The sequence below is a fragment of the Trachinotus anak genome, unplaced genomic scaffold (assembly GCF_046630095.1).
Source record: "Trachinotus anak isolate AG129_WGS33_773 ecotype Australia unplaced genomic scaffold, CSIRO_AGI_Tana_v1 ptg000013l, whole genome shotgun sequence".
Lineage (NCBI taxonomy): Eukaryota > Metazoa > Chordata > Actinopteri > Carangiformes > Carangidae > Trachinotus > Trachinotus anak.
Genome location: NW_027273864.1, coordinates 17319525 through 17341793, shown reverse-complemented (window position 1 = coordinate 17341793; position 22269 = coordinate 17319525). Strand labels below are relative to the sequence as shown.

At 39.5% G+C, this 22269-nt stretch overlaps 2 protein-coding genes across 9 annotated transcripts in view; one reads left to right on the top strand and one right to left on the bottom strand.

Annotated features, from left to right (window-relative positions):
- Window positions 1–11937, top strand: part of ca16b (carbonic anhydrase XVI b) — a 99460-nt gene extending 87523 nt beyond the window's left edge. For both annotated transcript variants that reach the window (XM_071495168.1, XM_071495169.1), the window contains 14 exons: window positions 468–564; window positions 683–765; window positions 1267–1401; window positions 1513–1647; window positions 2499–2671; window positions 2814–2949; window positions 4104–4250; window positions 4700–4793; window positions 5364–5440; window positions 5627–5755; window positions 6031–6177; window positions 6305–6447; window positions 7693–7828; window positions 8726–11937. In XM_071495168.1, the coding sequence (XP_071351269.1) occupies window positions 468–564; window positions 683–765; window positions 1267–1401; window positions 1513–1647; window positions 2499–2671; window positions 2814–2949; window positions 4104–4250; window positions 4700–4793; window positions 5364–5440; window positions 5627–5755; window positions 6031–6177; window positions 6305–6447; window positions 7693–7828; window positions 8726–8872 (1779 nt within the window). In that variant the 3' untranslated portion in view covers window positions 8873–11937. The remainder of the gene's footprint in view (window positions 1–467; window positions 565–682; window positions 766–1266; window positions 1402–1512; window positions 1648–2498; window positions 2672–2813; window positions 2950–4103; window positions 4251–4699; window positions 4794–5363; window positions 5441–5626; window positions 5756–6030; window positions 6178–6304; window positions 6448–7692; window positions 7829–8725) is intronic.
- Window positions 11938–12629: 692 nt separating this feature from the next.
- Window positions 12630–22269, bottom strand: part of cadpsb (Ca2+-dependent activator protein for secretion b) — a 66915-nt gene continuing 57275 nt past the window's right edge. For all 7 annotated transcript variants that reach the window (XM_071495176.1, XM_071495177.1, XM_071495178.1 and 4 more), the window contains 8 exons: window positions 21017–21172; window positions 20732–20879; window positions 20544–20618; window positions 20337–20420; window positions 19887–19919; window positions 19576–19683; window positions 14016–14120; window positions 12630–13921 (listed from right to left, as the gene is read on the bottom strand). In XM_071495176.1, the coding sequence (XP_071351277.1) occupies window positions 13745–13921; window positions 14016–14120; window positions 19576–19683; window positions 19887–19919; window positions 20337–20420; window positions 20544–20618; window positions 20732–20879; window positions 21017–21172 (886 nt within the window). In that variant the 3' untranslated portion in view covers window positions 12630–13744. The remainder of the gene's footprint in view (window positions 13922–14015; window positions 14121–19575; window positions 19684–19886; window positions 19920–20336; window positions 20421–20543; window positions 20619–20731; window positions 20880–21016; window positions 21173–22269) is intronic.

The following is a 22269-nucleotide window of genomic DNA, read 5'->3' as shown; positions in this document are numbered from 1 at the left end:
GAAGAAGTTCGTCATACTGGAGCCTTGAGTTCAAACCCCAGTGGCAGTAAACATCTGTTCTGCTAAAGCACCCTTGATTGAGACACTGAATCCCTGTCAGACTTTGAGTTTTACAGTTCATCCTGGGGGAGGGGGGGGGGGGGGTTTCCCTTTCAAGATCAATAGTATCAGAAATTGATGAAATCTGAGAAGTTTTACTTTGATTAAAAAAAAAAAAAAAAAACCCACAGTTTCTATGAAAACACTGTTACAGATTAAGTAATTATAATTTACTTACAGGTGGAAATTCCATTCCATCAGTAGTTCAATTCCATCTTTTATCCTCATTTAATTAAATCTATCTGCCTGTTTCTCTCTCTCTCTCTCTCTCTCTCTCTCTCTCTCTCTCTCTCTCTCTCTCTCTCTCTCTCTCTCTCTCTCTCTCTCTCTCTCTCTCTCTCTCTCTCTCTCTCTCTCTCTCTCTCCAGGAGGTCCAACGCTCGACAGCAGACCTGAAAATCACCGCAGAACATTCCAATCATCCTGACAACAAGCACAAAAACAGATACATCAACATTGTGGCCTGTGAGTCAGCTGTAAAATCTGATTATGATGTCTACTGCTGTGGAATCCAATGATGTTTTAATAACACGTTTTCATCCTTTTTTAATAATTCACCAAAATATGTCAATGCTTTCCCTAGATGACCACAGCAGGGTGAAATTACGAGCCCTGGCGGGAAAAGATGCCAAACATTCAGATTACATCAACGCCAACTATGTGGATGTGAGTTTGACCAACCACTTGACATTGACTAGTTTTCTTCCCGAGGATCGTATATTGGGTTTCTCTTTTTGTGTTTGGAAGGTTGTGAAATCCCCTTGCTTGGTGCTGTCCTGAATGAAATAAGAGTGTGTTGTGAAAATAATTATTCATGGTACTAAATCCATGCTGACTGCTTTATTTAAAATATCAATTGAGATATCATCTATCCATCCATTTTCCATACTGCTTATCCGTACGTGGTCGGGGGGGGCTGGAACCAGTCCCAGCTGACTTCGGGCGAAGGTGGGATACACCCTGGACAGGTCGAATTGAAATAGAAAAATATATTGATTAATGTATAAGTATTTACAATTTCTGTCAGAAGAAGGAGAGGATTTCATGACCTATTAATGTCTTGTGTCAGTAAACCAGTCATACAAGCTCTATAAGGGGTTGTGGGTAATTGCTACAACATTGATTGCATCTTACTGGTAACAATATTCTACCACTCTCCTGTTTCAGGGCTATAACCGTCCCAGAGCTTACATAGCTGCTCAGGGTCCTCTCAAGTCTACGTTTGAGGATTTTTGGAGGATGGTGTGGGAGCAGAACACTGGAATCATCATCATGATCACAAACCTGGTGGAGAAAGGGAGGGTAGGTTCACCTCTATTAATTCACCAACTGAAAATAGAAAACAGAGATGACTGTATAGCTGTGTTTCAGACATGTTAAAATTTCATTCATTGTTTGTGTTGTTTCCTTCAGAGGAAATGTGACCAGTACTGGCCGACAGAGAACAGTGAGCAGTATGGAAACATTGTGGTGACGCTGAAAAGCACCAAAGTGCACGCCTGCTACACACTGCGGCGTTTTCTTATAAGGAACACTAAAGTTAAAAAGGTAACTAGAAGTCAGACAGACTTTGTTCTCACTGGTGAATCTTCTTCAGATCTGTTTTGTTTAATGAGTTTTTGCTTTTTGAACCTGAATCAGGTTGCACTTGCTTTTCTTAAATCAGTTACTAAGTTTGTGTGTTAAGTCCTTCCCCGAGTTCTTAGTACCTGCTCTTTAGTTTCATACTAGTGATTAACTAAATCAGGTTGCACCATTAAAACTCATCTGATTTTAAACATCAAAGTCTGGGGAGTTTCACAGAATGTGAAAAAAAGTTGTGTAAAGTCTTTTGTGGCTCCAGAGGGAGCTGTGTGAAGTCAGATAAATGTCCTCAAGTGATGTCACTTGAGTCAGCATCAGTTGGGTCTGAAGACCACCAATTAAAAATTAAAAAAAAGCCTTGGCGTGTGAAGTTATGAAGGAGAGTTTACCAGACCTCCGAAGTCTGCTTCTCAGCTCTGCTTGATGCTAGAGACTCCAGGCTACCTCAGGTGCTGAGTGTGAAAGAGCCGATTACACTTACCTCATGTTCATGTTTTACAATTTGATGTATATTGGGTTATGTTGTAAATTATTTATATTCCATAATTCCTCTCAGACTCTTGAACCTTAATTGGTCATATTAACATGTTGACTTTATAGGTTATTTCAGTCGACAACACAACAATTACACTTGGCAGCTGAACAAATAATCTCCACATAAGAACTAGTTTGTGTGGTGAAACTCATTTTAGTTTAGTGACGCGTAAATCTTCACATAGTAAACACTTAGTTGCAATGGCGTGGATGATTGGATTCTATGTACAATAAATGAAGGGTCTGTATTGTGTTCTCACCACGGTGCTCTTATGTTTCAGGGCCAGAAGGGGAATCCTAAAGGGAAGCTAAATGAACGTATTGTGGTCCAGTATCACTACACTCAGTGGCCTGACATGGGAGTGCCAGAGTACACCCTCCCTGTGCTCACCTTCATCAACCGCTCATCAGCGGCTCGCACTGCAGACATGGGCCCTGTCCTGGTGCACTGCAGGTACAGTTCATTATTCCCGAGCTCCTGAGCTAAACGAGTGTTACTTATGAGCGTCACACTCTCCTCTTTGCTGACCTGGTTAACAGCTCCCTCTATGGGCCTGTCATTATGCTCATGTTGCTTTTTGCTCTCCTCTCTTCAGTGCAGGGGTTGGGCGCACAGGAACGTACATAGTCATCGACAGCATGCTGCAACAGATCAAGGACAAAAGCACAGTCAGTGTCCTGGATTTTCTCAAACATATCCGCACACAACGCAACTACCTAGTCCAAACTGAGGTAAGAAGCCTTAAATCATCAGCGCGGAAACTGTATTCCTTTCATACAGTAAAAAAGGTCATCTAGGATTAAAGATGGATAGAGAGTTATAAAAGCTGCCCAATTTGGCTCAAGTAAAGGTCACGCTTGATGCAATATCATTGCAACACAGTGCAAACTGTTATATACTCACCACAATACAAATGAATGTATAACACTAGAATAGTTCCACACTGACTGTCTTCAGGCCACAGTTTTGTACAGTGAGATCCAAAAGTCTGAGAATTGGAAGGTGGTCTCATATTATAAAATAATGATATCATGGTCCTCCTTACCTTATGTGTGTTAAATTACCCCTACCTTCACACAGGTTTATCCACAGTCAGTTTCTGTAGGTGTGAAACCATGTTTTTGGGCACTGTTTAGATTGTCCTCTATCCAATGTCAAGTAGTCTCCTAACTTAATATTTCTTATGCAATTGGTTGTTTAATTCACTTATTTCATGAATAAATTGTGTAAAACTGATGTGAAGTATTTTAATTGCCCTGGGTTTTTTCCTATAAATGTTTTTTTTTTTTTCAATTTCTTTCTCTAGGCATTTTTCCTTTTCTTTGTCCCTCTAACTGAGACGTAGACATTTAAATGAGACATGGAATTAAACATGAATAACTACTGACAAAAAATGTAGTATAATAATTGTGAAATAATCTAATAAAGTTGGATAATTATCATAAAACGTCATATAATTTTATCAGGAGTGTTTTGTAGGCAGGGACACAAAGTAACTCAAAGAAATTCCAAATGCACAACCTTTACTTGTAACAAAGTATTTCTACACTGTGATATAAAAAATATCTGTGTACTTCTCTTGCCATTGACTCCAGGTTATTTTTATGTCAACAGCCTTTTCCCAATGATCATTTTATTTCATAATCAGAAACAGACAGGCTGACTGTGATTGGCTGTTACTTCCATCTGAAGAAGTTAATAGTCAGTCATGTAATTGGCTCTGCCATGTTACTGCTAGAATTAAATAAAAACGAACAACCTAAAAATGTTTCATGGTGATATTACATGTATTTATTTGTATGATTATTTATTTCATAATCTCTTATTATTCTACATACTGTAATTTTGAGCACTTTGGGTCTCTAAATCCTTTGTCTCCCTTTAGGAGCAGTATGTTTTCATCCACGATGCTCTGATGGAGGCCATCCTGAGCAGAGAGACAGAGGTGCCTGCCTGGCAGCTCCACAGTTATGTCAACAGCATCCTCATGCCCAACTCGACAGGCCGCACACGGCTGGAGAAACAGTTCAGGGTGAGCAAAGCTTCTGGGCATCTGACTGGTCTGGTTAGACAAGCTGTCACCGTCTGCAGTGGCAACACTAGCTGAAATTGAGGCGGTCTTTGGATCAGAAGCTTGTTAGCAGAGTGCACGGAGGCTTTCTATTTCCTGACGGGAATAGACTGAGAGCGTCTCTGATGTTGGCTATAATAAAGTTGTGTCTGTCACCCCTGCTGCCTTATGCAAAGCTTGATGAATGTTTCATCAAGCTCCTGCTATTTCAACTTCAGCAGAGACAAACTTAATTGCTCCCACATAATGTCAATTCCTCCTGAGCTTCACAGACTCTTTGTTAATGTGAAAGACTTGCTATTAATCTACAGTGTTAAACAACATTATATCTTATTTTCATGTCTGATTTTAATTTCCAGTGACTCTCCAAATTCAGATTTTCTTCTGGTCTTTGCTTTCTTTCTCACTAGCTGCTGACTCAGTGCAACACGCGCTTTGTGGAGTGCTTCAGTGCTCACAAAGACTGCAACAAGGAGAAGAACCGCAATTCCTCAGTGGTTCCCTGTGAGTATCTTATCTGTTTTACCACAGCATGCTTGCAACTGGGCTGTGGTTTTGGACAAGCAAGGTCATATCAAACATGTACAGCTGCCGCAATCTGCATTCAGGGGTGTCACGAGGGTTGGTTAGAGTGGGTTTGCATAATAATTAGTAGGGGCAGCTGTCTTGAAAAGATTCATAAAGCAATGATGCGTTCAATTTTAATGGGTAAAAATACATTAAAAGCATTTGTTAGAAATAAAATCTATCAAGTGCTGATTACTTTTCCCTTGTTTTTGAAATGAAAGACAATTAGGATCAGAATCAGGACATTTTCTGAGGTAATTTTCCACATTTTCCAGTCAGTAAATTATTAACGACAGTTCATATTCCAAAATTAGAATCTATTTCCATAATCCTATAAGTTAATCTTTATATGCATTCTCGGCTCCCTGACAGGGGAAACAGAGATACTTGTTGCTATAGCAACAGAGAGGGCTGGTAATGAATGTGTGCATTATCAGCCATTGCAATATTATAGAGCCCTGGTTCGTGATTTAAAGTGTGTTTTTCCATCTCTCTGCCTCTCTACAGCGGAGCGAGCAAGGGTCGGACTCACCACTCTGCCTGGAATGAAAGGAACAGATTACATTAATGCGTCCTACATAATGGTACAGTGTCCAGCCTCTTTATTCTCGCTCAATGTGTGTTTCTTGGAGAACTGTGTTGACAATTCGTACAGTTCTTTATTATAGTTTATTGAAAAATAAGTGGTTGTCTGTTAGTTTTCACAATCGTCCATCTGTAAAAGTGGTCTCAGCTTCACAAAGACTAACAGCTCATCTCTGTCACCTCAGGGTTACTACAGGAGTAACGAGTTCATCATTACCCAGCATCCCTTGCCCCACACCACCACAGACTTCTGGAGGATGATTTGGGACCATAATGCTCAAATTATTGTCATGTTGCCTGATAACCAGGGCCTGGTACGCAACAATGAATCATAAAAAAAATTATATATATATATGTATGTATATATATATATATATATAATTAGTATATTTTATATAATATATTATATAATATATATATTTTTTTTTGTTTGTTTGTTTGTTTTTTTGTTTTGTTTTGTTTTATTTATCCTAAAGTTTTGCTCTGTCAAACACTGGCATTCGTACACAAAAAAGAATATTTACAGTAAAATGAAGCATCAGTGAAAAGGTTTAATAAAAAAGCCACCTGTGTTGCTGTTTCTCTGCAGGCTGAGGATGAATTTGTTTACTGGCCGAGTCGGGAAGAGGCCATGAACTGCATCGCCTTCACTGTCACACTCATCAGTAAGGACAGACTGTGCCTCTCCAACGAGGAACAGATCATCATCCACGACTTTATCTTAGAGGCCACACAGGTACCTGCTCCCCTGCATCGTTACATGCGCCATATTTAATGTTTTTATCATTGTGACATGAAGACTCTCAGCCATTACATTATTTACATCATGTCACGTGTGTACACTTCTCCCCTGTGTGTGACAGGATGACTACGTTCTCGAGGTGAGACATTTTCAGTGCCCTAAATGGCCGAACCCTGACGCCCCTCTCAGCAGCACCTTCGAGCTCATCAGTGTCATCAAGGAGGAGGCCATGACCCGAGATGGTCCCACCATTGTGCACGATGAGTATGTGGAGTTTACTGCTATGTTTTCATCTGTCAGCTAAGGAAGTCTTCTTTCAAGGACAAACACAAAATATTTTTCCTGGAACTTCAAGTTCCAGGAAAAATTTTAATAGCATAAAGAGATCTGTTGTCATCATGGTTCAGTTCATTCTCCTGAGATCCAGTCACATTTGATTGACACTTGATTTTTATCACACTCTGTTGGTCTTGCTTTTTGTTTTATGTGCTGTATCTGTATTCTGCATCTGGATCTGAATTTTAGGGGTTCAGATGTGGTAAAAGAATCATGTTGTTTAATTGCTTTTGAGTTGTCTTTGATGAACTGGATGTAATGCTTGCATTAGCATGATGGTAAATAAGGTTCTCAGTGTTGATTGTTTTCCATGGCTTAAGTTTTGAGTCATTGCGTCCTTTGGTATATGCCAGCACTGTAAATCTACTGACGGCTACCAGGATAAACACCACCACTCTAAATTCTCTTAGTAACCAGGCAACCGTAACAGCTTCCACAGTGGTTGCCAGCTGATGTCTTTCCTACAGACCTCTGTGCCTATAGCACCACAGCTCCTTTTAGTGAAAACATAAGTGACTTGAATAGTCTTCATTACTGAATCCACCATTTTTCTTCTCTCAACCCGATGAAAGACATCCACCCACCCTGAGTCCGGTTCTGTCAAAGGTTTCTTCCTGTTAAAGAGAGTTTTTCCTCTCCTCTTTTATCAAGTGCTTGCTCATGGTGGAAACTGTTGGGTTTCTCTCTATAATACTGTAAGGTCTTGCTCTGCAAGGTGCCATGAGATAATGATTGTTATCTCATGGACAGTCAAAGCTCTGATCTGAAGGTTTCACAGACTTAATAACAAGCCACTCTGTCTCCCCACCAATTTATACCATTTATGTTACTGCTAACATGATGCAATTATGCAACATGTTAGCCTAACATAAATGGAAACAACATTTTATCCATTCATTGACTGCAGTGTATTGTATTTTGGCAGTTACAGTTTGATTACAGAGGAATGTACTTTGGTTAATAACTTAACAACCTGCAATAAGTTTAGGTGATGATGAGATCTGAGCACTAAAACCCACAAGAAAACAGCCCTACACATTATCATTTGAAGTGATGGAGTTAAACCACGGATTTAGGTGGTGTGATATTGATATTGTTTAATCACACATGAACATGACTGTTGTTTGAGACAGAAATGTGTCCTACAGAGCTATTTTGTGTATTTCCACTCAGGTGTGGAGCAGTTTCAGCAGGGATGCTCTGCGCCCTCACCACACTGTCCCAGCAGCTGGAGAATGAGGGCGTTGTCGACATCTATCAGGTGGCAAAGATGATCAATCTCATGAGGCCGGGAGTCTTCACTGATATAGTAAGTTTATGTAAAAGATAGGAGGGAGGGATTTGGGATGAACATTTTAGTAACTGTCAATATTTAAAGCTGTGTTAATCCAATAATTTTATATGATTAACGGATCAAATGACTGCCTATAATGCTAAAGAGGTTGCTCATGGTGGTGGACACACAGATAGTTATTAACTCACTTCTACAGTTCGCTTTAGCTCTATTGAATTTTATAGCTACTTTCAGCTGATTGTTTTGGTTTTCAGGCTAACAACAGTTTTCAACATGTTTGCAGCTGCAGCAGGTAGCTCTTCAGCAAAAAAGCTCATATCACATTTATAAAGTAATATTTTTTCAGCCATATTTGCAGCTTGTTTTGCTGCCCCCAAAAAAGCAATTAATACAGCTTTAACCATTGAGCAACATTTAAAGCTGCATTACATCTTTTTTTTCCCCACTAAGGGGCATCAAAAGAACATTACTAATATTACTTCTGAGCCACATTATCATCAACATGAGCATTCACTTGGAGTCGTTTCTCTACTCATACGAGAAACTGAAGTCCAATTTTCACTCTCCATTTCGCTCTGTTTTGGTGTCCACTAAAGCAGAGAACAATCTGTGTGGCAACAGCCACTATTTGTCTGTCATTTGGTGTTTGACAGGTGGTGTGCAGTGGGTTTCAAAAAGCTTTTTTTGCTGCAAATGTTTGTCTAAGAAGATTGATGAGACTGATTCAAGATGAACCATAAAGTAAATATGTTGCTGTTAGGCCAAAACAACGAGTTTAAAATGGCAAAAAAGAAGATAGAAATAAGAGGGTTGGGTGTTTTGTTGGGTGACCCCTTTCATCATCGGATTCTGTGTTAATGTCAAAAAGATCTGTAGTGTTAACTTGTTGTGTGTGTGTGTTTATGTGCACAGGAGCAGTACCAGTACCTTTACAAAGCCATGCTCAGCCTGGTTGGTAACAGAGAGTGTGGCCTGAGCCCCATGCACATGGACACTAACGGAGTGGTGGTGATTGCAGACGAGTCGGACCCTGCAGAGAGCTTGGAGTCGCTCGTCTGAGGACATTCTTACGGGCACTTAATTTGTAAAAATATGAGAACTTTTCTGAGGCCTTTTTTGCCAGACTATTGATTAAATGAATAACCTTATTACTTTTTATACTGATAAATGTTTTTTGATATTTATGTTTTTGCCCTTTATTTCTTGTCTTAAATGTTATCCTGCTGAGCATTTGCACCTGTTTAAGTTGACATGAGGAAAAAGCAGCTCTGTCCAGTTTGCACTATACTATCAGTGTTACTGCCTAAATCCAGCGAGTTAAATCCTGGCTACACGACAAAACTGGGATCTTTGGACCGCAATGAGACGAACCTGAAGCATGAAGACCAGGATGGGAAAAGGCGATCCACCTACAAGAATGTCTCAAAAAATAAACATCGCATCACACCGAAGCCCAGCATGCATTATGTCACTTTGTCACCTCGATCAAACTAACTGTTTTCAGGCTTTGCTCCACATGCGTGAAGCTCTTTATCACACGTGAAGAGACTCTTACCTGCCTAATATTCATATATTGTCCAAATATCTCACTGTTGTCTTGTATAATGTACTTATGGCTTATTTTGTGTGTTACAACATCTAATGTGAACATTTATTGCTTTTTACAGGGATTTATATTGTCATATTGTTTTGTAAAATATATATATATCTATATATATTATATCCTTAATAGCTAGCCAATGTTTTTTTTTTTTGTTGTTTTTGTTTTTTTATTTGTCCACTGGCCTTGGTGTAGATTCATATTTTTGGAGGATCTGTAGCTTATCATGAATGGCTTACACAGCTCCATGTTTTATTTTTCCGCTTTTCTAACCTCAGCTATCAAAGCTCAACAGTTGTAACACATGTAATACGTATCTGTATTGACACAATGCAGTGCCTACAAAAAGAATTCACTACACACAAAGTTTTTCATGTTTTGAAACATTGAATCACGGTGGATAAGATTTGGGTTCATTTTAGATGATGATTCAACAGGAAAAAAAAGTCAAAGCGAAAACAAATGTCCACAAATAGATTGAAAATTACTTACAAGTACAACATTGATTTGTGCAAGTGTTCACCACCTACAAGACGATAATTAGTCTAGGAACCTTTGGCAGAAATTACTACATTTATTATAACTGTCGATCGGTGTGTATCAGCTTTGTACACTTGGATACTGCATTTCTCTCTCATTCTTCTGTCAAACTGTGACTGCAGCAGCAGTGTTCAAATCCTGCCATTAATTCTGGACTAGATTGAGGTCTGGGAATTTATTTTGTCACCCAGGACATTCAAATGTTGTTTTAAAAAAAATGCTACTGCATAGCTTTGGCTTCATATTTGTCTTGAAGGAAAATAAAACTTGCAGTTCTACCAGAGATTGCTGCAGGATTTTTTGATATATATATTTTACTGCATTCTTTTTACTCTCTACCTTCACAAGCCTTCCGGAACCTGCTGCAGAGAAGCATCCTCATCAGGTTGCATGGTTTTGATGATGTGTTTCCTCTCATGTTTAGTCCATCAGAACATAAAACCTCCCACTTTGTTGCAGTTTTCCCACGTGCTTTTTTCAGTAGTGACTTCTCATATGACACTTTTTCATGAACAAGCAGTAGTGTCTCCTGCTGTGTCTCAGCCTTGAAAAGCTGCAATTCCTTCACCAAGTCCTCTGCCCTCTTATTGGCCTCACTAGTGCTCTATTTCTCCTTCTTTTGAGGATGGTCTACTCTAGGTAGATATAGAGCTGTGCCACACTCTTTTTGTTGTTATTATGGTATTAGGGATATTCAGTGCCTTGGAAATAATCTTAATTCCTCTCTTTATTGGTACTTTTCAGTAAACTTGCCTCTGAATTGATGGAATATTTATGTCTTCATAATGTGGGTTTGCCAGAAAATTAACTATAATAGCTTTTGTTGTTTTATCTCTACTTAGGTCATTCCTATAGAAATTTGTTTTGACTTTGACAGTAGTCTTTTTCTTTGGATTAGTGCAAAAACAAATTAAAATTGCATCCACTGTGATTCAACATTGCTAACATGAAAAAGTCAAAATAGTAGAGACTACTTTTTATAGGCAGTGTAGTTTCTTTTTTCCGTGGCTTGATGCTTTATTTGTAACCAAAGATGTGGTTCCAGTTTGCAACATGTAAGTGGTTTTGTCCTGAAATCTATTTAATCAACTAGAATTTAAAATCAAAATTGTTGAATCTTGCAGTACAGATTTCCAGTGTCAAAGGTGTGAATTTAACCACATTTAAGCATGTTTCTGTTCTAGCCTCAGGAACTCACCATATAGATAATCAGAGTACACAATGCTTTCCTCACACTAGACAAAATGTTTAAAATTCAGATTGTAAAATGGATTTTATTTGGGCTGATATTCTGTCTCTGCACTATTTTGTGGCTATTAATTATAAGCCCTTTTCAACCCTGAGCACCCCTCTGTCCTGATTGAATTGTGCGTATCTTCATAGCGTGTATTCTATGATGATTTTTTCCCCCAGATAATTCCCTGCTGAAGGGGAGTTTACTAAATCCACTGAAAACTCCAACATTTGGAGAAATATTCCAGATTGCTTAACATTTAGCTCTGCAACAGAAGTTTTCTTGGCAAATGTTGTTGTTTTTTTTTTCGTGTTGCTTCAAAAACAAATGACCTTAACCTTTGTGACCATAGACGTTTGTATTTTCATACAAAGATTTGAATTGTGTAGTGACCCTGTGACAGATTGTACTTTATTCAAATATCCACTGCCCAAGTCCCCAACATCCACCATCATACCTGCCCCTTTGAGAGGTCCATGCTGGTGTTTAGGTCCAGGGATGCAGGATTAGGATGTTATCCTCAGTGGATTTCAGCCAGGGTGGTGGTAGAGTTTGATTTGTAACTTAAATAAATGATAAAATGGTTTTGTCCTTCATGTATATGATAGTATCATAGCAATATATTCCTATGATACTGTTATATAACATATTATAGTGTCATAGTGTTATTTAATAGGTAAAGTGTATTGCTCTACATTAAATAAAGTCTGGGTTTGGGTGCACAGCATCCTTGTATTACATGCAACCATGGATGGATGAGTTTTTTGTTTGTTTTTTTTTTTGTTGTTGTTTAAAGCAAATTAGTGACCACTTTGTCCTGTCGCCCCCTGCTGCCAGTCTGTCAGCAAACCACAGTGGTGGAGGGAATATTCAGATCTTTAACTACAGTAAAAAATAGCACAGTGAAAACACGCAATTACAAAATAAAGTCCTGTATAGAAGAATCAGCAACAAAATTCACTTTAAGTATCAAAAGTGAAAGGACTAACTATGCAGAATGGCTCATGTTGGATGATTAATCCTGATTCATTAAAATGAAAGTAGCATTGAATTATTATTTTTTTTTATAGCCTATATTTGTTTACATTTTTTGATCATTGGCACCTTTAAAAGTATGCTAAATTATCTCTTAGCTGTCCCTCTTTGCAATGTGTCTGTGGATGTACAAACGAATATCAGTGGATAATTTCAATACTGAAGAAAACTTTAAAGTGTGATAATTCCCAGGCAAGTTCTGGAGTTTTAAGCAGCACCATTTTCTCTGATTTAAGTGGATTATTGAACGTTTATTTGCTATGGCATGAAATGGGTTATGACTCCGAGAGGAAGTACATGATGTACCTTAAGTTGCCTACAATACCTGAGTAAATGTACTTAAGTTACTTTCCACCAATGCCAAACAGAGACTTTATGCACAGTTCAATGTGAACAAGACAGGAGGATGCACATGTACAATAATTTTTATTTAGAGGCCACAGCTCTTGCATATTACAACTGTTGGCTTTCATAAGGCAAAAGCAAGAATGAATCCACCAGCTAATTCACACAGAAAACAGAAAGCGTTGGGGAGGGTGGGAACCCACAGGCATGCAGCAATGGCTCAGAATGCAATGTACAGCATTTTATATTTATATATATATTTATATAATATATACAAAACAACAGTGAGACCCAAACAAATGCCAGACATCTCATTCTACACAATTACAGAACAAAGACAGACCAACTTTTTTTTCAATAAAAAAAATTATTTTTGCTCTTTTCTCTGTAAAAGTGCAACTCAATTAAAATAGAACCTGTTTCAAGGCCTTTTAATGTTGAAATAAAAATAGAATCTCCCAAGTTATCAAAATGGAGCTATGAGAATATTGCATCTCTAGAATACCCACTTGTTGAAGTTCAAGATTCCTGTTGAACCATGTCTAATTAGTAATTGAGATGAGATCACATAGCATTGACACATGATAAAAATGCAGGTCTAGACTTACTGTTGATGTTAATAACAGTGAGTAGACGACAGTTTATCTGTAACAGCCGTAAACAAATACAGAGGTTTATTTTCAGTTTGAAGCAGTTGGCATTCACTTAGAAACAGACAAGACAAAGAAAAGGGTCCACACACTCATCATCACGACAATGTACCATTAATGAATGTAGAATACGACAAAGAAGCGCCATATAGGTTTGCATTGGACAGGGACACACCTATTAATCTCACTCAACATTGTCAAACAAATGGTTCTCCATATTGCTTAGTAACACATAGAAATGAATTTAGAAATAAATGAAACAAAGATAGGTGCTATCTTTATCATGACACAGCTAAACTGCCAATCATGGTTATTTTTTAACTTTTTTATTTTGATTTTCCTCAGTATAAGTACTATTTTTATAGTTAATAGTTCCTTCATAGGCATTTCGAGCTGACGAAGAGGTCCTAGAGTGGCTATCTGAGTTGGTACATGCATCGGTAACCAGGCTAAAGTCAAAAGTGTTAAAGGGGGGTCAGAGTGAGGAGGTTCAGGGAGGGAGGGGCTGGAGTGTCAGTGCACGGGCTCTAGTCGTCCTCTTCATCCTCCTCATCGCTGTCCTTCATGGAGATGCCCTGCATTCCCCCTTCCCTCACCGAAGCAGTGGCCTCCTCCACGGTCAGCCTGTTGCGCACCGTCTCGTACATCTTACTGTTCAGGGTGGAGTCGAGGACGCCCTGCAGGCGGAAGTCCCGGTACTTTTTCTTCAGGAGGACAAGAGGACAGAGATGCATTAGCGTGGACACATTGACCTCTGTGTATTTTATCAAGCTGCCAGGTGTTTGTTTGCCCTCTTACCTTTGTAATCCTGATGAGGATCTTGAGCTGGTAGACGTGGAGCTGCTGATCCATGCGTTCGGTGAGCCAGGTCCCCAGCAGGTTCATGGTGGCAGTGTACCATTGCTGAAACACATAAACACAACACTCTCCAGCAAAACACACACTCACACACATACTCAAGACATCATAACATAGAACTAACCTTTAAGACACACATGAAGCACTGAAAAACTAAACACACAGCATATGACAATAACATTAACATTCAAGCACCCCTGTGTGTGTATTTCAGCATCACTTCAATAAAGCCTCCAAGATGGTTTCTCCATTCATTTCACCCGTGTGTACAGTTGGTGAGGATTAATGTTGAGTGTCTATTGCACCTCACAAGATGGACATTCTTGCATTTCATGAGTCCTAATCAGAAATCAATGCAAGTTAACAGGCTGTATGTAAGAATGAAGTCACGTTCAAAATAAATAAATCTTAACAGCTACAAAAGAATCACAAGCTACAGTATAGTGTGATTGTTTCAACTGTTTCTGTTTTTTAAAATCATGCACCTTTTATGAAACAATAATGTAACTTTCACTACTCAGATCATCATCTGTTTCCATCTGGTTTAAAGCCCCTGAGAACATGACATTTTAAAGATCTTTTGGTACCATTAAATAAAAAAGACTAATAAGTCACATTCAAAGTTGATGTTTAGAGGAACTTTCCTTCTCGAGTATAAGTCATTCAGAGTTTACCAGTCAAAAGCTGAGCTAAACTACTTCAGCAGGACTGTGTGGGTATGGTTTGAATAGATTTCACTGACTGTGGCTAAATGCTGATTGGTTCACTGAGCCGAGTGACATCAACTTCTTCAAAATGAGTCCAGTCCACTTAAACCCAGAGAGAGGAGCACAGAGTCTGTCTTTTATCACATGTAGCCAACTGCCTCATATAAAGTAGGCTACATGTGATCATCTTATGAACTGTGATGCCTTGTTACAGATTAAATTATCCAACTGCCATTACATGTTTATTAATTAGTCATAACCACCCAGTAATATAAAATATATAATAATATAACACAGGCCATTCCAGATAGTGAATACTTTTGTTACTTTACCAGCATTCTGCTGATAATACTTCCTTGTAGGACCTTGTAATAAGTATATTTGGAGCAGGTACTGATACCTTTTCCTCCTCTGTAAACAAGCAAACTCTCAGCAAGAAAGACAATAAGTGTAGTTCCCAAAATGTTGAACTACTCTTTTAATGTAGGACTGCATCACTGATTGTAAGAAGCTGATTGTGGAAACAGGTTTTCAGGGCCTTTAAATTGATCAAACAGAGACTCACCTACTGATAATCTTGTAATACCTACTCCCTCAGATATTTGTGAATTTAACATAAAACTTAAATCACTATTGATAACATAATGACAAATCTCATCTAATTAAATTACATCTACAACCTACTAAACTGAACCCTGAAGCTGTTCACTTTGGGCCTTATAGTTATTTTCTGTAAACGTTGCCGACACACACACACACAAACACAGACACACGACGAGTTTGACAACCACACACAAACTGCATTCATGGCAGTCTGAAGAGCTGAAAAGAGGCATTTTAGAGTAATTTACTCAGAGCACTGACACTACAGCTACTTGACAGAAATAATAAAACAGAGGGAAGTCATAAAGTGTTGACAGATTTATCTTTTTTGAACTGTAATTACCCTTTGAAATACTAAAGAAAATTCAAGTCAATATTTTGTAAAAGCTGCATGGCCCATCAATCACTGAAGGCAATTACTTTGCCTTTGTTTTTAATTTATTCAAGTAGAAAACCCAAGCTGCATTTAAAATACCCTACTCTGGTTGGAGAGTAAACTACCATGGGGAATTGAAATTATAGTTTTGACACAAGTCCATTAGCAAAAGAAAAATAGAATGAGAGTGAGTAAATGGTTAGCAGGCAGGGAGCAGCAGTGTTATTTTCTTGTACCTTTTCCCTACTTAGATTTGGGCGGTAATTTCCCAGACTGTGTTATGTTTAAAGTTACAAGAAAACAGCACCAAAGTCTAGTAGAAACAGTTGTCATACCTCAAATATCAAGAAAAGAAGCCAACTTTAACCATGTGAGTAGGCAGGAACGCAAGAGTGTTTATAAGGCCCGAATTACAAGCGTGAGGATTTCATCTGTTTGGTTGCTGAGGTTTAGTTTTTAGTTTATTTAGATCACAATTAATTGAATGGTGGAAAGGTTTAAGAGTTGAGGCCGGATATGCAGATGCCTGTCCACTTCACAGTCGAGTTGAGCGTGCAGTGCATGCAGACCTCGTGGGTGGGTGGCAGAGTACGTGCTAAGGAAGACTGCTCTATGTGCAAATGAGGCAGAACTCTGAGGAGGAGGGTCATGCTAGAAGATGTACACAGGAAGATTATTTGACTCTAAAATCATGCCAACCAACATAATGTGATAAAACAACGCAACGCAACACTAGAGATAAGTGCCACTTTTTGAAGAGAGGAGGCAGCAGAAATGGTGTTAATCAGAAAAGAGGAGATAAAAAGGATTGAAATCAATTAGTGGAAGAAAGAGAGATAAAGTAGAGCCTATGCAACATCTAGAAACATTTTTCACATGCATGCAAATGGGCGGATGGATGGATGGAAATGCGTTAAAACGAAAGAAAAGAACATTGACATCCTTGAACTAAACTGAAACTAAAACTGAAACAGTAACAGCTGGAGGAATCTTTAATTTAACATGACAGTGCTGAGTAGGATTTCGGTGCAACTTTGGGGCCAAACAGAGGACACAGAGGGGAGGAAAAAGTCCACACTTGAAAAACTGACAACACAGAAGGAGACAGGGGAGCCAGTGTGGACCTCAAAGACAAAAGCAGACCCACTTCACAACAGCATCACTCCTCACTCCCAACCCACAAAACAAAGAAGAAAAAAAAATTATATTAATCTGGCTCAAGACTCCCGCTTCTACAGCCAAAACAAAAATGGAAAACCAAAGGGAGATTTCTGAGTGTCTCTCAGACATAAAAACTGCACATCACTGCCTCACAGAATCTGTCGAGCACACAAAGCCGTCACACACCTGTAGAGACACAGGTCCATACAAATAGTTTCTGAATGACATGAAGCACACATCACAGCATTATGTGTCGTTCAAATCACACATGGCGGACACATTACTGTCAATGTATCCCGTTAGGATTATGATTTTTTAAGACAGTGCTCTCTTCACCCTCTAACACACTGGTTCCCAACCTGTTTGGCTCGTGACCTTTAATAGCCAAGTCCGTGGTGATCCGAATCCACAGGCTGCCTGTTTGTGAACTGTGAGCAGTTTAACCAGAGTGATGTTTCTCTCTGACTGCTTCATTTTCACAAGTTTAATTGAGTCCTGCAGGCTGTTGCACCAGCTATGTTTAGGTTCACATGAAGCTTAGTTCGGATGGAGTTACAATAGTCCTTCAAATGTAGAGGAGAGGAAGGAATGAAAGAAGAGCTAGAGGATTTCTTTTTATATTGCTTTGACACACTACATCCCTTTACAATTATGATGACACGCACATGCTGGCACAGTATTGTGCTGTGCAGCGACAGCTACTTGGAGCAGACAAGAAAAGAAGCCTATAGCTGCATTCATCTGAGACGGAGGTTGCTGGGGTTACGGTTTGAGGAAGGGTTATTTATTTATTTTTTGTCAAAGACAGTTGCAAATGTGCAAACGGGTATTAACTTTGGCAGAATGTTTAACGGCAACCTTACAGGCACGCAGCTGTGCACCAGTGTCGTTAGACACTGACATTTGATTGAATGTAGGTTGTGACGTCTGGTGACCAGAATTCAATGTCAGGACAAAGTCTAAAGCCAACATTAATTTGACATAGAGTATTGACGACAGCTGACTTGAAGTTGTGTTGTTTAGTAACCAAAATCTAATAACTTCCAAATGTCACATGCCGATGCCATCTTGACATATAAAATACAGACGTTCTAGTCACGAGCAAGACCCGTCGTCTGCTAAATGTCACAATGTCAATCAGCCACTGATGTGTTTTGACATCATCCTGTTTTTCCATTTCCAACCAAAATTTAACATCTGTCACACGTTAGAGCCGTTGGAGTCCAACATCTCTCTGATGTTAAATTGATGTCCAGCGTCTGATGGAAGAGACTTTTGTTGCTGTAGTTAATATTAAAGAGCATATTGATGTGTACAGCCATCTTTATCTTCCAGAAAAAATAACAAACATTTTACGGTTCCAGCTTCTCAAATCTTTTTCTTTGTCTGACCACACACATTACTTTCTCCTTTTCAATTAAACACTCTACTATTTAGTAATGGCTTTCTGCCCCGTTTAATCTGAAAGATGCACTAGGCTTGAGGTAGGCAGATACAAAGGCCCTCCTAAAGAGCAACGTTTCTGTGTTTTATGTGATCTTGGGGTCGTTGAGGATGAACTTCATTTTGAATTCCATTGCCCTCTGAACTCTGATTTACGGAAATATTTGTTTGACAAGATTCAATCGAAGAACCCTGATCTGTTTGTGGTTGTCTGATGCTGATGTGCTGAGTCGGCTTTTTAATTGGAGACTTTTGTTTTGGCAAGATTCATCGGAGAAGCCTGGCTGATGAGACAGAGGATGCTCTATCCAACATAATTGATGGATTTGAACCTTGTAATAATTTTGGAAGTGTATGTGACGATTTGTCATGTTGCCATCAACTTAATGGTTAAGTGTCTTGTAAGCCAAAACGGACACTCTAATAAACAATATTCATTCATTCAGCCTAAAACTGGTGCAATAAGCTGCTGTAGAGGTATTTCACACGAGAAATAAACATTGTTTTGCGTAGCAGACATATTCTGCCCTATTCTGTAAGTCATCTCGCAACATCTCAGATTTATCCTGTGACCCCTTAGCAGGGTCTTGACCCCCAGGTTGGGAACCACTGCTCTAACAGACCAAGGGTATGTGACATGCCAGCCTCTGAGTTTGACATCATTGTGTCTCCCTGGCCCATCCAGCAGTGCATCTTACACCCAGCATTTTCAGCTCACATAGAAAAACTGCATGGGTGCTCCCCTGTGGACTGGACCAAGAGGGCTGAGTGTCATTTCTTCAGCAGGCTGACATGCTTTATCTGGAAAGTATCTGGTTGCAGTGGTTCACTATAAGCTAGTGCGCTGACAGATGATCACTATGGATAGTTCTGTTCTTTCCAGAGAGCACTGCTTCAGATAATCCTTTTTGAGGATGCTTTTATGGACTCTTTGTAAATAAAAGTTTCCTTTTTTTTTAACACACAAAGGCCCAAAAGCACTGTGGCAATGCACACCAGAATGCAGAGGGCAGCAGCTAAGGTTCAGAGAGAAGAGAGACAGGAAGAAACAGAAAAGTCAAAAGGAGTAGAGGATCAGAAAAGCCTCTTCTGCCAGGCTGAAATACATTTCCTGGTCTCAAAATGGGACTTATCCCTCCCTGCCCTGTTGTTTTGCCACATTTTGGAAGGCCCCTCCCTTCTTGTGAGGAGGAGACGGCATCTTACTTACATCAAATAACCTTTCTATATACACCTCCTCATTGACCTTATCACGAAGCATATCCTGAGAGTGGCGCACAAAGGTCACATAGCCATCGGCCACGTCCATGCCAGGTTTCTGGAAGACGGAAATAGAACAGGGTCAGCGATCAGGAAAGGAATGATCAAACACCGGCTGTATCACAAATTACTATGATCAAAGAAGGCAGAAAAGAAACACAGAGAGGTTGATTAAAATTCATAGGATTTTGTTCAGCAGTATTAACTATTAAACACACAAGCTCATAAGCAAACAAAGGGGTAGGATCTTATTAAACTTACAGGTACATCCACATATTTTGAGGCAGCTTTCACCTGAAATCAGAACATAATTGTCAAACAAAGGCAAATAGTTTATATGAGAACATTTCAGTTACTATTTATATTATTAGGCCTGCGTGTCTTTTAAAAAGTTTTGATATTAATCCCGATATAATGCCTGGGATTTTTGATACCTTGTTAAAGCTAAATAAAATAAAGAAATAAGATAAATAAAGTACAATCTGAAACTGACAAAATGAAGACAGAATCTGTCTAATCAAAGAAGTAAAGAACAGTATGAGTATGAACCTGAGGTATAATTTACCTAAAGTTACTCTATTGGCACATTTTGGTAGATATCCAAAAAGTATAGATAATCAGCCCTGAGTATTACTGAATGATTCTGAAGAATCATCTGGTTCAAGGACAATGAGGCACTGAGGGATTGAAGAACATGAAACTTCATCTCACCGTGAAGGAGAGGAATGAGGAGAAGAGGGTGCCTTCATCGTATCTGGAAATCTTAGCCAACACACCCTCAAGAATGGCAACAAACTGAGAAACAAAGGAAAGTTGTAAAGTCATAACTTGTAATAGATTAAAGCTCTGTTTTTTTCCATTTATTCTGATCTTTTACCAAAATTATAAAGTGCTACCACAGCTGATGTACAGGCGTACCTTCGCAACCAGAAGCTGGATCATGTCCTTCACACTTTCCTCAATGAGTTCGTCTATTTGGGAGTGGAACTGTTTCTGCAAAAAAAAAAAAAAAAAAAAAGGGGGGTTTCAGCATTTTCAACAAAAGCATTCATGCTGGTGGATATAAACCAAATAGATATAAATTTTTAACATGCAGTCACTTTTACCTCTTGGCCCATCTCCATAGCGCACAATTTAGCTGATTGGTCCTTGGCATCTACCATCACATTGAACATGGTGCATAATGTTGGAGAAATGCGAAAATCTGTGGACTTGCTGCTCTTTGTCAGCTTGGACTCAAATGCCATCCTGGTGCTGCAATGCAAGTGTAAAATTTTTACACATCATCATATAAAAATGCAGTTAATGCAGTGTCTATTCTCAACATTTGGTGCCTCAAAGTATTTCTGTCAGTTGTTCTTCCTCTCGTGCACAGAGTCATACAAACACACCGCTTGACGCAGTTCTCAATCATGTTGCTCGACATGAGCTTGATGCGACTCTCGAGGTGCTTGGCAAACTCCTCCTCGGGCCAGTGCAGGTCCCTGATGAAAGTCTGGAGGGCATCCAGCTTCCAGAAGAGATCCTCCGACGTCCCAGAGCCGTTACTGCCATTGACCCAAAAACACACACACGCATACAGGTCAGAAGACAAAGCTCACGCCCCTGGAGAGAGGGAGTCAATAGGTGGAAAGGGGAGGGGAAAGGGGGGTTGTTGTGGCAGGTGCAGAGGAGGATGCTGTTCCTCTACACCTAAACACTGTTCAGTTTCACTCCAACCATATACTGACAGATCTGTTCAAATGTTTGCTCAGGTGTTTCTGGACAGTCAGTGTATGGGGGAAAAGGAGCGGGCAGGGTTTACTGTAACAAATCAATAACCATGCTGCAGAGTATGATTATTGACTGGGATGTGAAGTGGCCACATGCAGGTAAAGTCACTGCAGATACAGGAGCTAATCAACACTGTGTCAAGACAAAGGAGGAGGGAATGGAGAAGTGAGGGAGGGCATGTAAAAATGGTGTTTAATGGTCCAAGTCTGTTTCCGCAAAAATAAAGATCTCCAAATTGATTTCTCTCATCACAGGCCCTCTCTCAACATCCATGTCCCCAGGCTGGTGGGGCCCCTGGAAGAATTACCAAACAAACCATGCAGACCTTTGTGGGCATCCTGAGTAGAGCTGACTGGGAGAGTGCCACAGGAAAGATGTGGAATTGGGAGGGAGGGTGATAAGACGGAGTGGCACAGGTCTGAACGCCTGCAGCCAAGCATATCCATATTATCATCTCCAATCCAGCCCACTCTCTACTCTCCCAGTCAGGCTACTAGCAGGTGGTCAAGGTCAGGAATGAACCTACAGCCATGTACGATCTACAGTATGCTAAAAATCACTAAAGCAATTGTCTGTGGACGACAACTCAGAGGAGATACATCTTTTGTCGAACGAAGATCTTGACTTGCAAATGTTTTCAAATGGGGAAATACTTTTTTTTTTCCTCTCTGCACAGTAAATCCCCAAATAGCCTCAGAGAAATATATTTATTTTTTAGTTTTGGCCTGTATCTCCACACCTCGGCTCAACAACATGCATGTTGAGACAAATGAGAGTGTTTCAGCCTCTCATTTAAGAAAGCAGAACCCCATCTACTCTAACACCTCTCAGAGCGCCCTTGGCATGAACATGAACAGTATTCACTCTCAAG